Below are 19,335 nucleotides of genomic sequence, written 5' to 3' on the forward strand. Positions count from 1 at the left end.
TGGCCAGATTGCTGACATAGAAACATAGGTTTTTCAAAAAACCTTAGAAGGATTCAAAAGACACTTATAGAATCGGGTCAAAATTCTAATTTTCAAGATTTTTCAAAAATAGCAGATCTACAAGCTCGCAGCGCGGCACTCGGTGCCACGCTGTGAGCTTGTATATCTGCTATTTTTTTATATTTAAAGCATAAAATATTGCATAATAAATAATGTGTTCAGGCCTAAATGGGTTAATGACCAAACTAATAGATAAAACTGAAATAAAAAGTATGGCAAGACATCACAGGTTCAAGGCTTCTGGGCCTGTGGGTCCCTGACTAAACCTACTTTAGCCTATATCATTTGGCAGCCGACCCTAGTTGATGGGCAGTGTAGTGATGTAGCTGGTAAGATAGACTTGTGCATAATGACACATACTGATTATACATACTTTATCGGTCAATTCATGTTTTTTAGTTTTTATTTTGGATGGGTGGATCATGGATGGATTGATGGATGTTCATTTTGTAGCTTATTCTTTGTGTGTGTGTGTGTGTGTGTGTGTGTGTGTGTGTGTGTGTGTGTGTGTGTGTGTGTGTGTGTGTGTGTGTGTGTGTGTGTGTGTGTGTGTGTGTGTGTGTGTGTGTGTGTGTGTGTGTGTGTGTGTGTGTTGCTTGTCTCTAAGGCTCATGTGGAAAGACAATACTACCATGTGATTCGGGTGATTCTACTACAGGCTGGTGGAGCATGGAGTTGGCCGATCCCTCCAAATTGACCATGTTCTTCACTCCAAGTCGACCTGGCAGACAAAGGATACAAATATCTAAAAACGGAGTGGTGAGTAACACATCTGATTTTCAGATTAATTTCCGATCGGCAGCGATTGGCTTTCAAGTGTTGCGAGAGAATTCGGGGGCCAGCCCTCCAACGTTCTCTCTCTCCGTCGTTTTGTCATTTCTCTCCGCTCCCCCAGGTACGGGGCAGAGGGGCTCTCCTTTTACCACCCCGGCCTGGGGTGGTTCACCCGGGCTAGGGCTGTCACAATTATTACATAATCGTCTAATCGCAATTATTTGAGATAATTGCAATTCTTTTGCATAATCATCATAATCGTTTCCATGTTGAGAAATGTTAATATAGTTATGTGGATTTTTTATTGGATTGTGTTTACACAACATCCTGAGACCAACCAAACCGCTGTTTTGACCTCACAGGCACCCTTACTTGTCCAGTGTTACAACGAGGTAGGTTGGCGCAAAATGGCAGGTGTGTTGTTGCATCACATGCACAACCTACGTTTATGACGACGGATCCTACGATTATTATTAGACCTGTTTCATCCTCAGTTAGGGGTTAAGTGTCTTGCTCAGGGACTAGGGCTCCACACATTGCCGGGGCTTGGAATTGAACCTGGGACCACCTTCTGAACAGGTGTAGCAGAATTCAAGTTCATGTTCCTCTCTGACTATGTATGTATTTATGAATGTGTTTGTGGTGTCCCCCTGCAGGTGTTGGACCCACACTACGCGTTCACTCATGAGATGTTCGTTGTGCGTGAAGTGGGGCCGAAAGATGACGGAGTGTATTCCGCCCTGCTGGACGGCGTCTTGACGGATGTCCTGACACTGATGATCCAAGGTGAGACTACTGGACGCTTCAATCCAGGGATATTATAATTTATTGTCAAACTAACAGAATAAAAAAACAAAAAAAGACAAAATAAGAAAAAAACAAACCAGTCTGAACTAATTAGCCAGTAGCTATGCCCCTCCCAAAAAGCTTTTGTCCAATGCTAGCTTAGAATAACTTCCTGATTGCCAAGGTTTGCCTTGGCAACAGCCTTGGCAAGCTGCTGGTTGCTAAGCTAGCATTGGACAAAAGCTTTTAGGGGAGGGGCATAGCTACTGGCTAATTGAAGTCATAGAGGAAATTGCATGTCAATTATCTCTCTCTCTCTGTGTGTGTGTGTGTGTGTGTGTGTGTGTGTGTGTGTGTGTGTGTGTGTGTGTGTGTGTGTGTGTGTGTGTGTGTGTGTGTGTGTGTGTGTGTGTCTGTCTGTGTGTGTGTCTAGATTGTGCAGAAGAATTACACCTTGATTATGGAGACACCTATGAATTCCGAGTGCGCTCATATGCGTACAGCCTGGATTTCAGCCCACATTGGTACCCAGAGGAGCCAGCGGTGCTCCTGTGGAATCGCACCGGCAACCCACAGGCCGTCGAGGACGGACACATGGGAAGGCTGGTGAACAACAAGAGGACATGGAGGATAGAGCGCCTCACGCAGGAGCACAATGGCTACTACACCTTCAGGAACAAGAACCAGGGATGCATGGAAAAAAGAAAGATGATAGTTACAGGTTAGGATTCAATAACACACTGTTTACACACTGGGTCGGGATTCAGAGTCCATTTGTTGGTTTCGAGTGAACATCGCTTTATTTTTTGTTTCCTAGATTTAGTTTTTAATAATTATTTCAAAAGATCCCACAAAATTCACAATCTAAGATGGGCTAAAAAGTGTGGGAACCAGCGCAATAACAAATAACCTTTAATTCACACTGGGAGCGTGATGAATTGACCAGTGGTTCTCAAACATTTTCATCTCAAGTCCCCCAAATGAATGTGTTTGGCCGCGGACCCCCATCTGTAAATATTGGTGTCAGGGAGGGACCCTCCATACAAGATTTGTGTTTGTTGTTTAAAAAAATGTTCCACATTTTACCAATTTGTTTTCAAGATGTGAAATAATCGTATGAAATCAATGCGTAAGGAACGTAATCCTTTGAAATTCTGCGTTTCTTCTTGACCTTTTTTTCCACAGTGAAATTAGTATTCTGACGTGTAATCTCTTCTGTCTCGTATGCAGCGCAGCACCAATATTTCCACAAATTAAATGGCGAGGAGTTTGACTTCATCGTAGAATTGGACCTGGAAGTGTTGGACATGAGCTACACCCCTTCTAATGGAGGTGCAGAGAGGCCGGTGATGCAGAACGGCCAGATGCTGTCTGAATCGGAGGAGCTGTTTGATGGTAGAATATACTGGACCGTCACTGCCAAAATACTGCACGTCAGGATCAGAGAGCTGCAGCCGTCTGACGCTGGTGTCTTTGAGTTCAGAGACCAGCAGGGAAATCTGGCTCTGCTGGTGGAGCTGGACATACCAGGCGAGTGATGTTGCTACACGCAGTGGTGTAAAGCAGGGGTCTTCAACGTTTTCGGTCCAAGGACCCCTCTTAGCCGAGAGAAAGATGAAGCAGGGACTAGGGCTGTCACAATATGACATTTTACGATTAATTGTCACTCAAATAATTGGCGATTAACGATTTAATTGTGTATTTGTCGTTGATAATTACATTTCTGTTTGGCTTTTAGGCTTTGAAGTTGCATATGGTAGATATGACACATAACCTAAATATACAAATACATTACTGACATATTTGACAACTTACTACTTACAAAATAACATTGATAGTGGAAATAGACGATCTACAAGCTCACAACGCGTCGAGATGCGACGTGTTGTGAGCTTGTAGATCTGCTATTTCCACTATTTCTGAAATGTTTCGACATTCACGATTATGACGATTATGACAAAATAATTGCGATAATGTCAAATAATCACGATTAGACGATTATGTAATAATTGTGACAGCCCTAGCAGGGACCCCCCACAACCTTAATGTAGATTCCATATCATTTGACAGCACAATCATCAGTGTATTTTGGACTGATGTCAATTTGTGTTTTCAGATGTTTAACCACTGTCAACACTTTAAACTTGATCCTTTCCCCTGCACTCCAAACCTCTTTGCCCAAAATAGCCGATGTTGTGAGCTTGTAGATCTGCTATTTTCTGCTAAAGTTCTCCGAATATGGACGTTAGGGTTCAAGACAAGTGGTTACATTTTTTTTCGATTGCTAAAACACAAAAAGCAAAAATTAGGCACAATTTTCACAACCTTTACTTCTGTCTCCAATCACTTGACTCAATTTGTTACTACTTTAGATTTCCTTATCATATTAGACTCTGACTTTCCTTCTTTACACTCTGATGTCAATTTCACATCACCTTGTTGTCAAAACATAACACACATGCACACACTTCTCACATAAAATCTCAAAGCATCAATCCACAACACACAAATATTCAAATCTCTAAACTTTCGGGTCTGGCGTCAATTACACATCACCCTGTTGTCTAAAAACCAAACACAATGTTCAGTTGTGCAACAACTGAACATTGAGACAGGAACCGGAGGCAGAGATGGGCACAAAATACAAAAAAATATTTGAAATACAAAGCTATAAATACCAGGATACTGTCACCAGGATAGTATCTTGGTGACAGTATCCTGGTCAGTATTAGACAAAGTACTGACCAATTTCTTTCAAAATATGTTTTAGTTTTTTGTGCCCATCTCTGACCAGAGGCATGATGCCTAAATCTATTGTAAATCAAAACTTGTGTAGTGCACATATGAATACTGAATATGGATACAGTATTAATATATATCGTAATATTAAAAATAATATTTCATAAAATAATTATGAAACATAATTTTTCTATCACGCTATTGTTTACAAGCGTGAGTTCTTGGCAGAGTTGCAATAAATGTTCATTACTGTGCATACATACTGTAAAATATGAATATTTACTAAAAATGACAAATTACCTTTTAATAGAATGCCTAAGCATTTAAGATTCCAGTACCAATCACATTGATTCAAAACACACAGAAAGAATGTCAATGTCCACACTTAAGGTTAAAATATGAAAAAGTGATTTATTATAAAAATCATAAAATGTACATTCAGACTAGCATAACTATGTCTGATTCTTCAAGCAAAAGATAGATGAATGGGTTCCTAGGGAAGTAGTAGGCATAGTATTTTAAAACCTGTCAAACTGTACAAAATAGATGGCAGGCTACTGTACATGTTATCCAGTGTTGCATATCGTTTCCCCAAAAACATATAAATCCAAACAATCACCAAAAGAAAAGAAATGAAAGAAATGAAATAATCGAAGATCATTAAACATTCAATATCTAACCCTACTCTATCTTAGTTGCCATTGACACAGTAAACACTGCCTTGCCTGCTTTCGTCACGTGTCTGAAGAAAGGAAACAGGAGGAAAGGACTGGTGGCTAGCTGGTTGCTAGCATGCGCTAGGTCGGCCATGTTGGCTGGGTGTCGTCACCATGAGGTCTGGCCATGCGGCTTGAGTGGAGGCGGCCATCTTCTTGGATGAGAGCTGGTGGGACAGGAAGTGAGGCGTGCACCCCCCTCGGGCTGGAGAGGGGACACAGGAAGTTTCCTGCCCTGCTGCTGTCTCAGCTCCACACCCCTCTTGGAACCGTCTGGTTGGAGGAGAGAGCGCGCGTGCTCCAAATCTCCCTGTCTGGGTATCTGGCCTTCCGATGGAGGGAGAGATGGAGTACAGAGGACAGGCTTGTCCACTCTGTCGTTGATAATGTTGTCGTCGGAGTGGGAGAGATAGCGTGCCTCAATCCCACGGACTGGCAGAGTATTTGCCGTCCTGACGATGAGTCCGGCAGGACTCTATGATGCGAGAGAGTCGTGGTCACCAGGGCGTGGCAGCCCTTGGTGGCTGAGTAGTCTTTAGCCCTCCTTGTGTGTTGTTGGTTCAGTGATTTTTTTCAAGAGAGAGAGAGAACCAGGAAATGGTCTTTTAAAGTCCAGAGGTGTGGCCTCTCTGTTAGGCCTGCATGAGGAGGAGTTTGGAGCAAAGATCTCTGTCACCTCCCTGTTCTTAAATGAAGTCAAATTAAAACTCCTATCAACATTCTGAGGAAAACGTGATTTCCTACATTTGACCAGATATTTGTAATCATCATTATTTTAGACACGTGGAGGTATCAAGCATCATTGTTTTATATCGTTCAGAGGGCAGATGGGTTAAAAAGTTAAATAACCAAAGAAATACATATTCGTACATGTTAAAATCAATGCCTAGTTGATGTACATCATATTGGAATACAACCATGTAGTTTAATGTTGTAAAATGTCATTGCATCAAGCAGTTTTTAGCACATTCCATGGTTTCCCATTGTCTGTCCTCATTTCAGAGAGGCTGCATATTGCTGTGTGCACATGAAGAGAAGAGACCCTGGCAGGATGTCCCTTATCTTGATCGGCCACATACCAATAGGCAATAAAACATGGTCCTTGGTCCAGTTGAGGGCAAGGGGTGTTTGGTTTCACCCTGGAGTACCTAGCCTTCCTTTGGAGAAAGTTGGTTAGTCAGTGATGGGGGAAAGGGTACATTCAACCGGTCCTAACACAAAGGGTCCATTTGGTTGAATATGAGTTATGAATACAATTCATAACTTTTTCGTGTCCATATCTAGGCTTTCAGGCTACACTTGTTTTGGATGCATATTTGTGTGCTGTTTTATGTTTGACTATGAAAAAAGTAGGCCTACACGGAGTCATTTTACAAAAGGAGAAATATCTTATTCTCCAGAGCCGTGGTCATTCTTCAATTTTGCTCTTCAGTGTTCTGTACATGCTTGGTAGTGTTCAGCCAAAAGCTTAGTTGTGTTTATTCAATGAATGGTATGTGTGTGTCATGTGAAACTAGAAAAATATTGTTCCTTCGAAACAATTGTGGGCTCGCTTCAAGCCAGAAAACAATGGCTATAAAAGCACAAAATGTCAAGATCGCAGGCAGTGCTCTCTTTGACGTTACTGACATCAAAGTTTGTCCATTTTGTTCCAAAAATGTGTTGTGCAAAAGTTGACCCGCTGGTGGCGCTATAACAGGCCAATGTGAGAAGGTTGGTATCTGTTCCTTGACCTATTGGGAATGTGCTTGCAAGATTTCACGCACATCGCAGGCTGTGTTCATGATTTGAGTTGTTTTTGGCTTTGGACACTTTATCGCTGCTTGCAGCTATATTTATTATTATTATTTTATAATTTTTTTGTGTGCACTTCATAGGCATGTTAGATAAAGGTCCTTAGATTGCGTGTAGAATGTTTCATGCAAATTGCAAAAAAAATCCTAGAATAAAAACGGGTTTAAGCGTTTTACAAACTGCTCAAAATGATATAGCGCCCCCCTTTGGCCATTTGGGGTAAGATTGGTTTCAGTGATATTTGAACTAACCCTCTACACTATTTTGTCATGAAAATGTGACTTTGCATGTATGTTTTAGAGGCAGAAGAATAATTTGCATAAAAATGCAATATTGTTTGAATTATTTAAAAAAGCATGTTTCAATGTTAAAGAAATCCGATCTGACAGATCTTTAGATATTGGTCCAAAGTTCACGTAAAAAAAGTTTTGTGCACGTGACGCGAAAATTCCAGAATAAAAGCGGGTTTACACGTTTTACAAACTGCTCAAAATGGCGGAAAATTGAAGGGCGGAGCTTACTTAACAACGACACAGATGTCTTCCGCTTGAGTCAAAGCACGCGTGTAACAAGTTGCATGTCTTCAAACGAAACGAGTCATGACTTATGGCCGTTTGAAGTTTGAATTTTCAGACGCTTCGTATAGCGCCCCCCTTTGACCGATTGGAATAAAATTGGTTTCAGTGATACTTTGACTAACCCTCCACATCTTTGCCAAATGCCATGAAAGTGTAGCTTTGCATGTATGATTTAGAGGCCGAAGAATAATTTGCATAAAACCGCAATATTGATTGAATCATTAAAAAATTATATTTCACTTTAAAAAAAATCTGGTTGATCAATCTGACCGTATTGGTCCAAAGTTCATGTGAAAAAAGTTTTATGCACTTGACGCGAAAATCCCAGGAGGAGATAGATTTTTACTGTTTTTCATATAATTCCGAATTGTGGGAGACCTAAAGGTCAGAGGTCAAAAGTTAGAGGGTAAAAGTTGTTCGGCATGAGGAGACGCATAAGTGTATACAGGTTTCATGCCTGTACCTCAAACACAGCATGAGCTATACCTGTTCAAAGTTTGCACTTTCGAAGGCTTCCTACAGCGCCACCATTTGGCCGATTGCTTTAAAAAGTAATAGCACACTTCGCCACTGTAAACCGAACACATTGATGTTTTTATTTTCATTTTCTCACTAAGTATGTAGGAGTAGAAAGGAACCGAAGTTCCCGTCTACTGTTGACTGACTGATAGATGAACTAGAAAAATATTGTTCCTTCGAAACAATTGTGGGCTCGCTTCAAGCCAGAAAACAATGGCTATAAAAGTACAAAATGTCAAGATCGCAGGCAGTGCTCTCTTTGACGTTACTGACGTCAACGATTGGTCCATTTTGTTCCAAAAATGTGTTGTGCAAAAGTTGACCCGCTGGTGGCGCTATAACAGGCCAATGTAAGAAGGGTGGTATCTGTTCCTTGACCTATTGGGAATGTGCTTGCAAGATTTCACGCACATTGCAGGCTGTGTTCATGATTTGAGGTGTTTTTGGCTTTGGCCACTTTATCGCTGCTTGCAGCTATATTCATTATTATAATTTTTTTGTGTGTGTGCACTTCATAGGCATATTAGATAAAGGTCCTTAGATTGTGTGTAGAATGTTTCATGCAAATTGCAAAAAAAAAAATCCTAACGGGTTTAAGCGTTTCACAAACTGCTCAAAATGATATAGCGCCCCCCTTTGGCCAATTGGGGTAAGATTGGTTTTAGTGATATTTGGACTAACACTCTACATCTTTGCCAAATGCCATGAACATGTTACTTTGCATGTATGATTTAGAGGCAGAAGAATAATTTGCATAAAACTGCAATATTCATTGAATTTATTTTAAAAAGCATGTTTCAATTTTAAAGAAATCCGATCTGACAGATCTTTAGATATCGGTCCAAAGTTCACGTAAAAAAAGTTGTGTGCACGTGGAGCGAAAATTCCAGAATAAAAGCGGGTTTACGCGTTTTACAAACTGCTCAATATGGCGGAAAATCGAAGGGCGGAGCTTACTTAACAACGACACAGATGTCTTCCGCTCGAGTCAAAGCACGCGTGTAACAAGTTGCATGTCTTCAAACAAAACGAGTCATGACTTATGCCCGTTTGAAGTTTGAATTTTCAAACGCTTCGTATAGCGCCCCCCTTTGGCCGATTGGAATAAAATTGGTTTCAGTGATACTTTGACTAACCCTCCACATCTTTGCCAAATGCCATGAACGTGTAACTTTGCATGTATGATTTAGAGGCCGAAGAATAATTTGCATAAAACCGCAATATTGATTGAATTATTAAAAAATTATATTTCACTTTAAAAAAAATCTGGTTGATCAATCTGACCGTATTGGTCCAAAGTTCATATGAAAAAAGTTTTGTGCACTTGACGCGAAAATCCCAGGAGGAGATAGATTTTTACTGTTTTTCATATAATTCCGAATTGTGGGAGACCTAAAGGTCAGAGGTCATAAGTTAGAGGGTAAAAGTTGTTCGGCATGAGGAGACGCATAAGTGTATACAGGTTTCATGGCTGTATGTATAACACAGCATGAGCTATACCTGTTCAAAGTTCGCACTTTCGAAGGCTTCCTACAGCGCCACCATTTGGCCGATTGCTGTATAAAACTAGAAAAATATTGTTCCTTCGAAACAATTGTGGGCTCGCTTCAAGCCAGAAAACAATGGCTATAAAAGTACAAAATGTCAAGATCGCAGGCAGTGCTCTCTTTGACGTTACTGACGTCAAAGATTGGTCCATTTTGTTCCAAAAATGTGTTGTGCAAAAGTTGACCCACTGGTGGCGCTATAACAGGCCAATGTAACAAGGGTGGTATCTGTTCCTTGACCTATTGGGAATGTGCTTGCAAGATTTCACGCACATTGCAGGCTGTGTTCATGATTTGAGGTGTTTTTGGCTTTGGCCACTTTATCGCTGCTTGCAGCTATATTCATTATGTTTTCTTTTTTTTGTGTGTGTGTGCACTTCATAGGCATATTAGATAAAGGTCCTTAGATTGTGTGTAGAATGTTTCATGCAAATTGCAAAAAAAAAAATCCTAACGGGTTTAAGCGTTTCACAAACTGCTCAAAATGATATAGCGCCCCCCTTTGGCCAATTGGGGTAAGATTGGTTTTAGTGATATTTGGACTAACACTCTACATCTTTGCCAAATGCCATGAACATGTTACTTTGCATGTATGATTTAGAGGCAGAAGAATAATTTGCATAAAACTGCAATATTCATTGAATTTATTTTAAAAAGCATGTTTCAATTTTAAAGAAATCCGATCTGACAGATCTTTAGATATCGGTCCAAAGTTCAGGTAAAAAAAGTTTTGTGCACGTGGAGCGAAAATTCCAGAATAAAAGCGGGTTTACGCGTTTTACAAACTGCTCAAAATGGCGGAAAATCGAAGGGCGGAGCTTACTTAACAACGACACAGATGTCTTCCGCTCGAGTCAAAGCACGCGTGTAACAAGTTGCATGTCTTCAAACGAAATGAGTCATGACTTATGCCCGTTTGAAGTTTGAATTTTCAAACGCTTCGTATAGCGCCACCCTTTGGCCGATTGGAATAAGATTGGTTGCAGTGATATTTTGACTAACCCTCTACATCTTTGCCAAATGCCATGAACGTGTAACTTTGCATGTATGATTTAGAGGCAAAAGAATAATTTGCATAAAACCGCAATATTGATTGAATTATTAAAAAATTATATTTCACTTTAAAAAAAATCTGGTTGATCAATCTGACCGTATTGGTCCAAAGTTCATGTGAAAAAAGTTTCGTGCGCGTAACGAAAAAAACCCAGGAGGAGATAGATTTTTACTGTTTTTCATATAATTCCGAATTGTGGGAGACCTAAAGGTCAGAGGTCAAAAGTTAGAGGGTAAAAGTTGTTCGGCATGAGGAGACGCATAAGTGTATACAGGTTTCATGGCTGTACCTAAAACACAGCATGAGCTATACCTGTTCAAAGTTCGCACTTTCGAAGGCTTCCTACAGCGCCACCATTTGGCCGATTGCTATAAAAAATAATAGCACACTTCGCCACTGTAAACTGAACACATTGATGTTTTTATTTTCATTTTCTCACTAAGTATGTAGGAGTAGAAAGGAACCGAAGATCCCGTCTACTTACTAGATAAATAAATAAATAAATAATTAAAGCTGCAAGCAGCAATGACCGGGCCCTCGCAGCTCTACCCACGCCACAAGGCCAGCAGCCAATCAGAAACCAAACAGGAAGTCAGCCATTTCGACTAATTAGTGGCGTTTTGGCGCATTTTTGGCCGTTATCACGGGTCGCACTTTAACGATAGTTTAAAGTTTTTTGAGAAAAAAAAACATTTTTGAGAAAGAAAAAAAATTTGAGAAAAAAAAATTTGAGAAAAACATTTTTTTTGAGAAAAAAAATTTGAGAAAAAAAAAATTTGAGAAAAAAAAATTTTGAGAAAAAAAAAAATTATGACACCAGCCGCGAGTCTGTACGACAAACGGTTCATGAGTTATAGAGGCACTTCCTGTTTGGTGAAGGGCACTTCCTGTTTGGCGAAGGAAGCGTCAATTAAGGTTAAGGACTCTTAATCAAGTCATATGATACCAGCCACAACTCTGTACGATAAACGGTTGATGAGTAACAGCCAAAAAAGGAACAATCAAGTTTCGGCCAATCAGAAGAGGGGGCGGGGCTTAGTTAAACCAATTAAGGTGAAGGACACTTAGTCAAGTCAAATGATACCAGCCACAACTCTGTACGATAAACGGTTGATGAGTAACAGCCAAAAAAAGGAACAATCAAGTTTGGACCAATCAGAAGAGGGGGCACTTCCTGTTTGGTGAAGGAAGTTTGACCCTTTGCCACGGGCACGCCGTTTTACGAAAACTCACGATTCGCACAACTTTCCATCGTTAAGGTGTCTTGAGTATGCCGAGCGAACTTGAAGTTGATCCGATTAACCCCCTAGGAGGAGTTCGTTAAAGTGCGACACGTGAAAACGGCCAAAAATACACCAAAACGCCACTAATTAGTCAAAATGGCTGACTTCCTGTTTGGTTTCGGACGTGGCGCCGAGAGACTTTTTTGTGAGTCCGGACACGATACAGATGTGTACCGATTTTCGTACGTGTAGGTGAAACCGTATGGTGGGGCTTGAGGCACGAAGTTTTGTAGGGGGCGCTGTTGCGCCATTACGCCACGCCCCCTTTTTTTTTTTTTTAAATACGTAAATTTTCGCCACTTGTGATGTGTGTGCAAAGTTGCGCAACTTTTTGAGTACGTTTTGCGCCTCAAAAATGCGATTTACTTTCGGGAAAATAATAATAATAATAATCTTTGCAAATACAATAGGGTCCTCTCACACTGTGTGTGCTCGGGCCCTAATAATAAAGCTGCAAGCAGCAATGACCGGGCCCTCGCAGCTCTACCCACGTCACAAGGCCAGCAGCCAATCAGAAACCAAACAGGAAGTCAGCCATTTCGACTAATTAGTGGCGTTTTGGCGCATTTTTGGCCGTTATCACCAAGCCCCCAGAACCCTGGGGGCGCTTTGAAGCAAAAAGTACATGGTGGCCGTTTGAGGTACTGCAGTTGGGTCAACTATTCAAACAGAGGCAGATAGCCCCCCGCTACCCCCGCCTCCCCGTTTCTCGCTCCCCGACCGTCGTGATTGGCTAAGAGGCCAAATAGTTGACCCACTACGTCACGTTTCAGAGGCGTTTCAAACGCGGAAGTACGCTTCATGCGCTGGGTGAGCAACTCAATGCAATTGGACGGGCGGGGATATCAGTTGCCCTCTCTATTATTATTATAGCTCTATGGTTATCACGGGTCGCACTTTAACGATAGTTTAAAGTTTTTCTCAAAAAAAAATGTTTGAGAAAAAAAAATTGAGAAAAAAAAATTTGAGAAAAAAAAATTTGAGAAAAAAAAAATTTGAGAAAAAAAAATTTTGAGAAAAAAAAAATTGAGAAAAAAAAATTTGAGAAAAAAAGAATTTTGAGAAAAAAAAATTTTGAGAAAAAAAATTTTGAGAAAAAAAAATTTGAGAAAAAAAAAATTTTGAGAAAAAAAAAATTTGAGAAAAAAAAATTTGAGAAAAAAAAAATTTTGAGAAAAAAAAATTTGAGAAAAAAATTTTTTTGAGAAAAAAAAATTTTTTGAGAAAAAAAAATGTTTTGAGAAAAAAAAAATGTATGACACCAGCCGCGAGTCTGTACGACAAACGGTTCATGAGTTATAGAGGCACTTCCTGTTTGGTGAAGAACACTTCCTGTTTGGCGAAGGAAGCGTCAATTAAGGTTAAGGACTCTTAATCAAGTCATATGATACCAGCCACAACTCTGTACGATAAACGGTTGATGAGTAACAGCCAAAAAAGGAACAATCAAGTTTCAGCCAATCAGAAGAGGGGGCGGGGCTTAGTTAAACCAATTAAGGTGAAGGACACTTAGTCAAGTCATATGATACCAGCCACAACTCTGTACGATAAACGGTTGATGAGTAACAGCCAAAAAAAGGAACAATCAAGTATGGACCAATCAGAAGAGGGGGCACTTCCTGTTTGGTGAAGGAAGTTTGACACTTCGCCACGGGCACGCCGTTTTACGAAAACTCACGATTCGCACAACTTTTCATCGTTAAGGTGTCTTGAGTATGCCGACCGAACTTGAAGTTGATCCGATTAACCCCCTAGGAGGAGTTCGTTAAAGTGTAACGCGTGAAAACGGCCAAAAACACACCAAAACGCCACTAATTAGTCAAAATGGCTGACTTCCTGTTTGGTTTCGGACGTGGTGCCGAGAGACTTTTTTGTGAGTCCGGACACGATACAGATGTGTACCGATTTTCGTACGTGTAGGTGAAATCGTATGGTGGGGCTTGAGGCACAAAGTTTTGTAGGGGGCGCTGTTGCGCAATTAGCCACGCCCCCTTTTTTTTTTTTTTGATTTACGTAAATTTTCGCCACGTGTAATGTGCTTGCAAAGTTCCGCAACTTTTGGAGTACGTTTTGCCCCTCAAAAATGCGATTCTTTATCGGGAAGAATAATAATAATTAAAGCTGCAAGCAGCAATGGACGGGCCCTCGGAGCTCTTCCCACGTCACAAGGCCAGCAGCCAATCAGAAACCAAACAGGAAGTCAGCCATTTCGACTAATTAGTGGCGTTTTGGCGCATTTTTGGCCGCTATCACGGGTCGCACTTTAACGATAGTTTAACGTTTTTCTCAAAAAAAAATTTGAGAAAAAAAATTTGAGAAAAAAAAATTTGAGAAAAAAAAATGTTGAGAAAAAAATGTTTTGAGAAAAAAAAATTGAGAAAAAAAAATTTGAGAAAAAAAAATTTGAGAAAAAAAATTTGAGAAAAAAAAAAATTTGAGAAAAAAAAATTGAGGAAAAAAAAAATTAAGAAAAAGAAAATTGAGAAAAAAAAAATTTGAGAAAAAAAAATTTGAGAAAAAAAAATTTGAGAAAAAAAAATTTGAGAAAAAAAAATTTTTGAGAAAAAAAATTGAGAAAAAAAATGTTGAGAAAAAAAAAATGTTATGACACCAGCCGCGAGTCTGTACGACAAACGGTTCATGAGTTATAGAGGCACTTCCTGTTTGGTGAAGGGCACTTCCTGTTTGGCGGAGGAAGCGTCAATTAAGGTTAAGGACTCTTAATCAAGTCATATGATACCAGCCACAACTCTGTACGATAAACGGTTGATGAGTAACAGCCAAAAAAAGGAACAATGAAGTATGGACCAATCAGAAGAGGGGGCACTTCCTGTTTGGTGAAGGAAGTTTGACGCTACGCCACGGGCACGCCGTTTTACGAAAACTCACGATTCGCACAACTTTTCATCGTTAAGGTGTCTTGAGTATGCCGAGCGAACTTGAAGTTGATCCGATTAACCCCCTAGGAGGAGTTCGTTAAAGTGCGACACGTGAAAACGGCCAAAAATACACCAAAACGCCACTAATTAGTCAAAATGGCTGACTTCCTGTTTGGTTTCGGACGTGGCGCCGAGAGACTTTGTTGTGAGTCCGGACACGATAGAGATGTGTACCGATTTTCGTACGTGTAGGTGAAACCGTGTGGTGGGGCTTGAGGCACGAAGTTTTGTAGGGGGCGCTGTTGCGCCATTAGGCCACGCCCCCTTTTATTTTTTTTTAAATACGTAAATTTTCGCCACTTGTGATGTGTGTGCAAAGTTGCGCAACTTTTTGAGTACGTTTTGCGCCTCAAAAACGCGATTTACTTTCGGGAAAATAATAATAATAATAATCTTTGCAAATACAATAGGGTCCTCTCACACTGTGTGTGCTCGGGCCCTAATAATCTTTGCAATTACAATAGGGTCCTCACACACTGTGTGTGCTCGGGCCCTAATAATCTTTGCAATTACAATAGGGTCCTCACACTGTGTGTGCTCGGGCCCTAATTAAAGCTGCAAGCAGCAATGGACGGGCCCTCGGAGCTCTTCCCACGTCACAAGGCCAGCAGCCAATCAGAAACCAAACAGGAAGTCAGCCATTTCGACTAATTAGTGGCGTTTTGGCGCATTTTTGGCCGCTATCACGGGTCGCACTTTAACGATAGTTTAACGTTTTTCTCAAAACAAAATTTGAGAAAAAAAATTTGAGAAAAAAAAATTTGAGAAAAAAAAATGTTGAGAAAAAAATTTTTTGAGAAAAAAATGTTTTGAGAAAAAAAATTTGAGAAAAAAAAAATTTGAGAAAAAAAAAATTTTGAGAAAAAAAATTGAGAAAAAAAATGTTGAGAAAAAAAAAATGTTATGACACCAGCCGCGAGTCTGTACGACAAACGGTTCATGAGTTATAGAGGCACTTCCTGTTTGGTGAAGGGCACTTCCTGTTTGGCGGAGGAAGCGTCAATTAAGGTTAAGGACTCTTAATCAAGTCATATGATACCAGCCACAACTCTGTACGATAAACGGTTGATGAGTAACAGCCAAAAAAAGGAACAATCAAGTATGGACCAATCAGAAGAGGGGGCACTTCCTGTTTGGCGAAGAAAGTTTGACGCTTCGCCACGGGCACGCCGTTTTACGAAAACTCACGATTCGCACAACTTTTCATCGTTAAGGTGTCTTGAGTATGCTGAGCGAACTTGAAGTTGATCCGATTAACCCCCTAGGAGGAGTTCGTTAAAGTGCGACACGTGAAAACGTCCAAAAATACACCAAAACGCCACTAATTAGTCAAAATGGCTGACTTCCTGTTTGGTTTCGGACGTGGCGCCGAGAGACTTTTTTGTGAGTCCGGACACGATACAGATGTGTACCGATTTTCGTACGTGTAGGTGAAACCGTCTAGTGGGGCTGTTGCGTTGAAATTTTGTAGGGGGCGCTGTTGCGCCATTAGGCCCCGCCCACTTTTTTTTTTTTTAAATACGTAATTTTTCGCCACTTGTGATGTGCTTGCAAAGTTGCGCAACTTTTGGAGTACGTTTTGCGCCTCAAAAACGCGATTCTTTAGGGGGAAGAATAATAATAATTAAAGCTGCAAGCAGCAATGACCGGGCCCTCGGAGATCTACCCACGTCACAAGGGGTAGCAGCCAATTAGCATTAGAATTTAAGAATCAGCATTAGCATTTGTTAGCATTAGCATGTGTTAGCATTAGCATTTGTTAACATTAGCATTAACATTTTTTAACATTTGTTATTATTAGCATGTGTTAGCATTTGTTAGCATTAGCATGTGTTAGCATTAGCATTAGCATTTGTTAGCATTAGCATGTGTTAGCATTAGCATTAACATGTGTTAGCATTAGCATTTGTTAGCATTAGCATGTGTTAGCATTAGCATTAGCATTTGTCAGTATTAGCATGTGTTAGCATTAGCATTAGCATGTTAGCATTAGCATGTTAGTATTAGCATGTTAGCATTAGCATGTGTTAGCATTAGCAGGTGTTAGCATTAGCATAAGCATTTGTTAGCATTAGCATTAGCATGTGTTAGCATTAGCATTTGTTAGCATTAGCATGTTAGCATTAGCATGTTAGCATTAGCATTTGTTAGCATTAGCATGTTAGCATTAGCATGTTAGCATTAGCATTTGTTAGCATTAGCATTTGTTAGCATTAGCATTAGCATGTTAACATTAGCATTTGTTAGAATTAGCATGTGTTAGCATTAGCATTTGTTAGCATTAGCATTAAATAAAAAAAAATTGAGAAAAAAAAAATTTGAGAAAAAAAAATTTGAGGAAAAAAAAATTTTGAGAAAAAAAAATTTTTGAGAAAAAAAAAATTTTTTGAGAAAAAAATTTTTTTTGAGAAAAAAAATTTTTTGAGAAAAAAGAAAAAGTATGACACCAGCCGCGAGTCTGTACGACAAACGGTTCATGAGTTATAGAGGCACTTCCTGTTTGGTGAAGGGCACTTCCTGTTTGGCGAAGGAAGCGTCAATTAAGGTTAAGGACTCTTAATCAAGTCATATGATACCAGCCACAACTCTGTACGATAAACGGTTGATGAGTAACAGCCAAAAAAGGAACAATCAAGTTTCGGCCAATCAGAAAAGGGGGCGGGGCTTAGTTAAACCAATTAAGGTGAAGGACTCTTAGTCAAGTCATATGATACCAGCCACAACTCTGTACGATAAACGGTTGATGAGTAACAGCCAAAAAAAGGAACAATCAAGTATGGACCAATCAGAAGAGGGGGCACTTCCTGTTTGGTGAAGGAAGTTTGACCCTTTGCCACGGGCACGCCGTTTTACGAAAACTAACGATTCGCACAACTTTTCATCGTTAAGGTGTCTTGAGTATGCCGAGCGAACTTGAAGTTGATCCGATTAACCCCCTAGGAGGAGTTCGTTAAAGTGCGACACGTGAAAACGGCCAAAAATACACCAAAACGCCACTAATTAGTCAAAATGGCTGACTTCCTGTTTGGTTTCGGACGTGGCGCCGAGAGACTTTTTTGTGAGTCCGGACACGATACAGATGTGTACCGATTTTCGTACGTGTAGGTGAAACCGTATGGTGGGGCTTGAGGCACGAAGTTTTGTAGGGGGCGCTGTTGCGCCATTAGGCCACGCCCCCTTTTATTTTTTTTTAAATACGTAAATTTTCGCCACTTGTGATGTGTGTGCAAAGTTGCGCAACTTTTTGAGTACGTTTTGCGCCTCAAAAACGCGATTTACTTTCGGGAAAATAATAATAATAATAATCTTTGCAAATACAATAGGGTCCTCTCACACTGTGTGTGCTCGGGCCCTAATGACAATATCTAAAGTGTGCTCGCCAGGTACTGGCGAGCCCACAATAATAGCACACGTCGCCACTGTAGGCTGAACACATTGATGTTTTTATTTTCATTTTCTCACTAAGTATGTAGGAGTAGAAAGGAACCGAAGTTCCCGTCTACTGTTGACTGACTGATAGATAAACTAGAAAAATATTGTTCCTTCGAAACAATTGTGGGCTCGCTTCAAGCCAGAAAACAATGGCTATAAAAGCACAAAATGTCAAGATCGCAGGCAGTGCTCTCTTTGACGTTACTGACGTCAAAGATTGGTCCATTTTGTTCCAAAAATGTGTTATGCAAAAGTTGACCCGCTGGTGGCGCTATAACAGGCCAATGTGAGAAGGTTGGTATCTGTTCCTTGACCTATTGGGAATGTGCTTGCAAGATTTCACGCACATCCCAGGCTGTGTTCATGATTTGAGGTGTTTTTGGCTTTGGACACTTTATCGCTGCTTGCAGCTATATTTATTATTATTATTTTATAATTTTTTTGTGTGCACTTCATAGGCATGTTAGATAAAGGTCCTTAGATTGCGTGTAGAATGTTTCATGCAAATTACAAAAAAAATCCTAGAATAAAAACGGGTTTAAGCGTTTTACAAACTGCTCAAAATTATATAGCGCCCCCCTTTGGCCATTTGGGGTAAGATTGGTTTCAGTGATATTTGAACTAACCCTCTACACTATTTTGTCATGAAAATGTGACTTTGCATGTATGTTTTAGAGGCAGAAGAATAATTTGCATAAAAATGCAATATTGTTTGAATTATTTAAAAAAGCATGTTTCAATGTTAAAGAAATCCGATCTGACAGATCTTTAGATATCGGTCCAAAGTTCACGTAAAAAAAGTTTTGTGCACGTGACGCGAAAGTTCCAGAATAAAAGCGGGTTTACGCGTTTTACAAACTGCTCAAAATGGCGGAAAATTGAAGGGCGGAGCTTACTTAACAACGACACAGATGTCTTCCGCTTGAGTCAAAGCACGCGTGTAACAAGTTGCATGTCTTCAAACAAAACGAGTCATGACTTATGCCCGTTTGAAGTTTGAATTTTCAGACGCTTCGTATAGCGCCCCCCTTTGGCCGATTGGAATAAAATTGGTTTCAGTGATACTTTGACTAACCCTCCACATCTTTGCCAAATGCCATGAACGTGTAACTTT

General features: G+C 40.2%; 1 protein-coding gene across 2 annotated transcripts in view; it reads left to right on the top strand.

Moving 5' to 3' along the window:
- The first annotated feature begins 671 nt into the window (after window positions 1-671).
- Window positions 672-19,335, top strand: part of LOC308280635 (uncharacterized protein) — a 29,145-nt gene continuing 10,481 nt past the window's right edge. For both annotated transcript variants that reach the window (XR_013961766.1, XM_080754963.1), the window contains exons 1-4: window positions 672-819; window positions 1,491-1,620; window positions 2,054-2,341; window positions 2,851-3,150. Coding sequence is in view for 1 of the 2 variants with exons in the window: in XM_080754963.1 (XP_080611089.1) it covers window positions 730-819; window positions 1,491-1,620; window positions 2,054-2,341; window positions 2,851-3,150 (808 nt within the window). In the remaining variant the exon portion in view is untranslated. The remainder of the gene's footprint in view (window positions 820-1,490; window positions 1,621-2,053; window positions 2,342-2,850; window positions 3,151-19,335) is intronic.

Source organism: Nannobrachium achirus, assembly GCF_963921795.1.
Source record: "Nannobrachium achirus genome assembly, contig: SCAFFOLD_472, whole genome shotgun sequence".
Classification (NCBI taxonomy): domain Eukaryota; kingdom Metazoa; phylum Chordata; class Actinopteri; order Myctophiformes; family Myctophidae; genus Nannobrachium; species Nannobrachium achirus.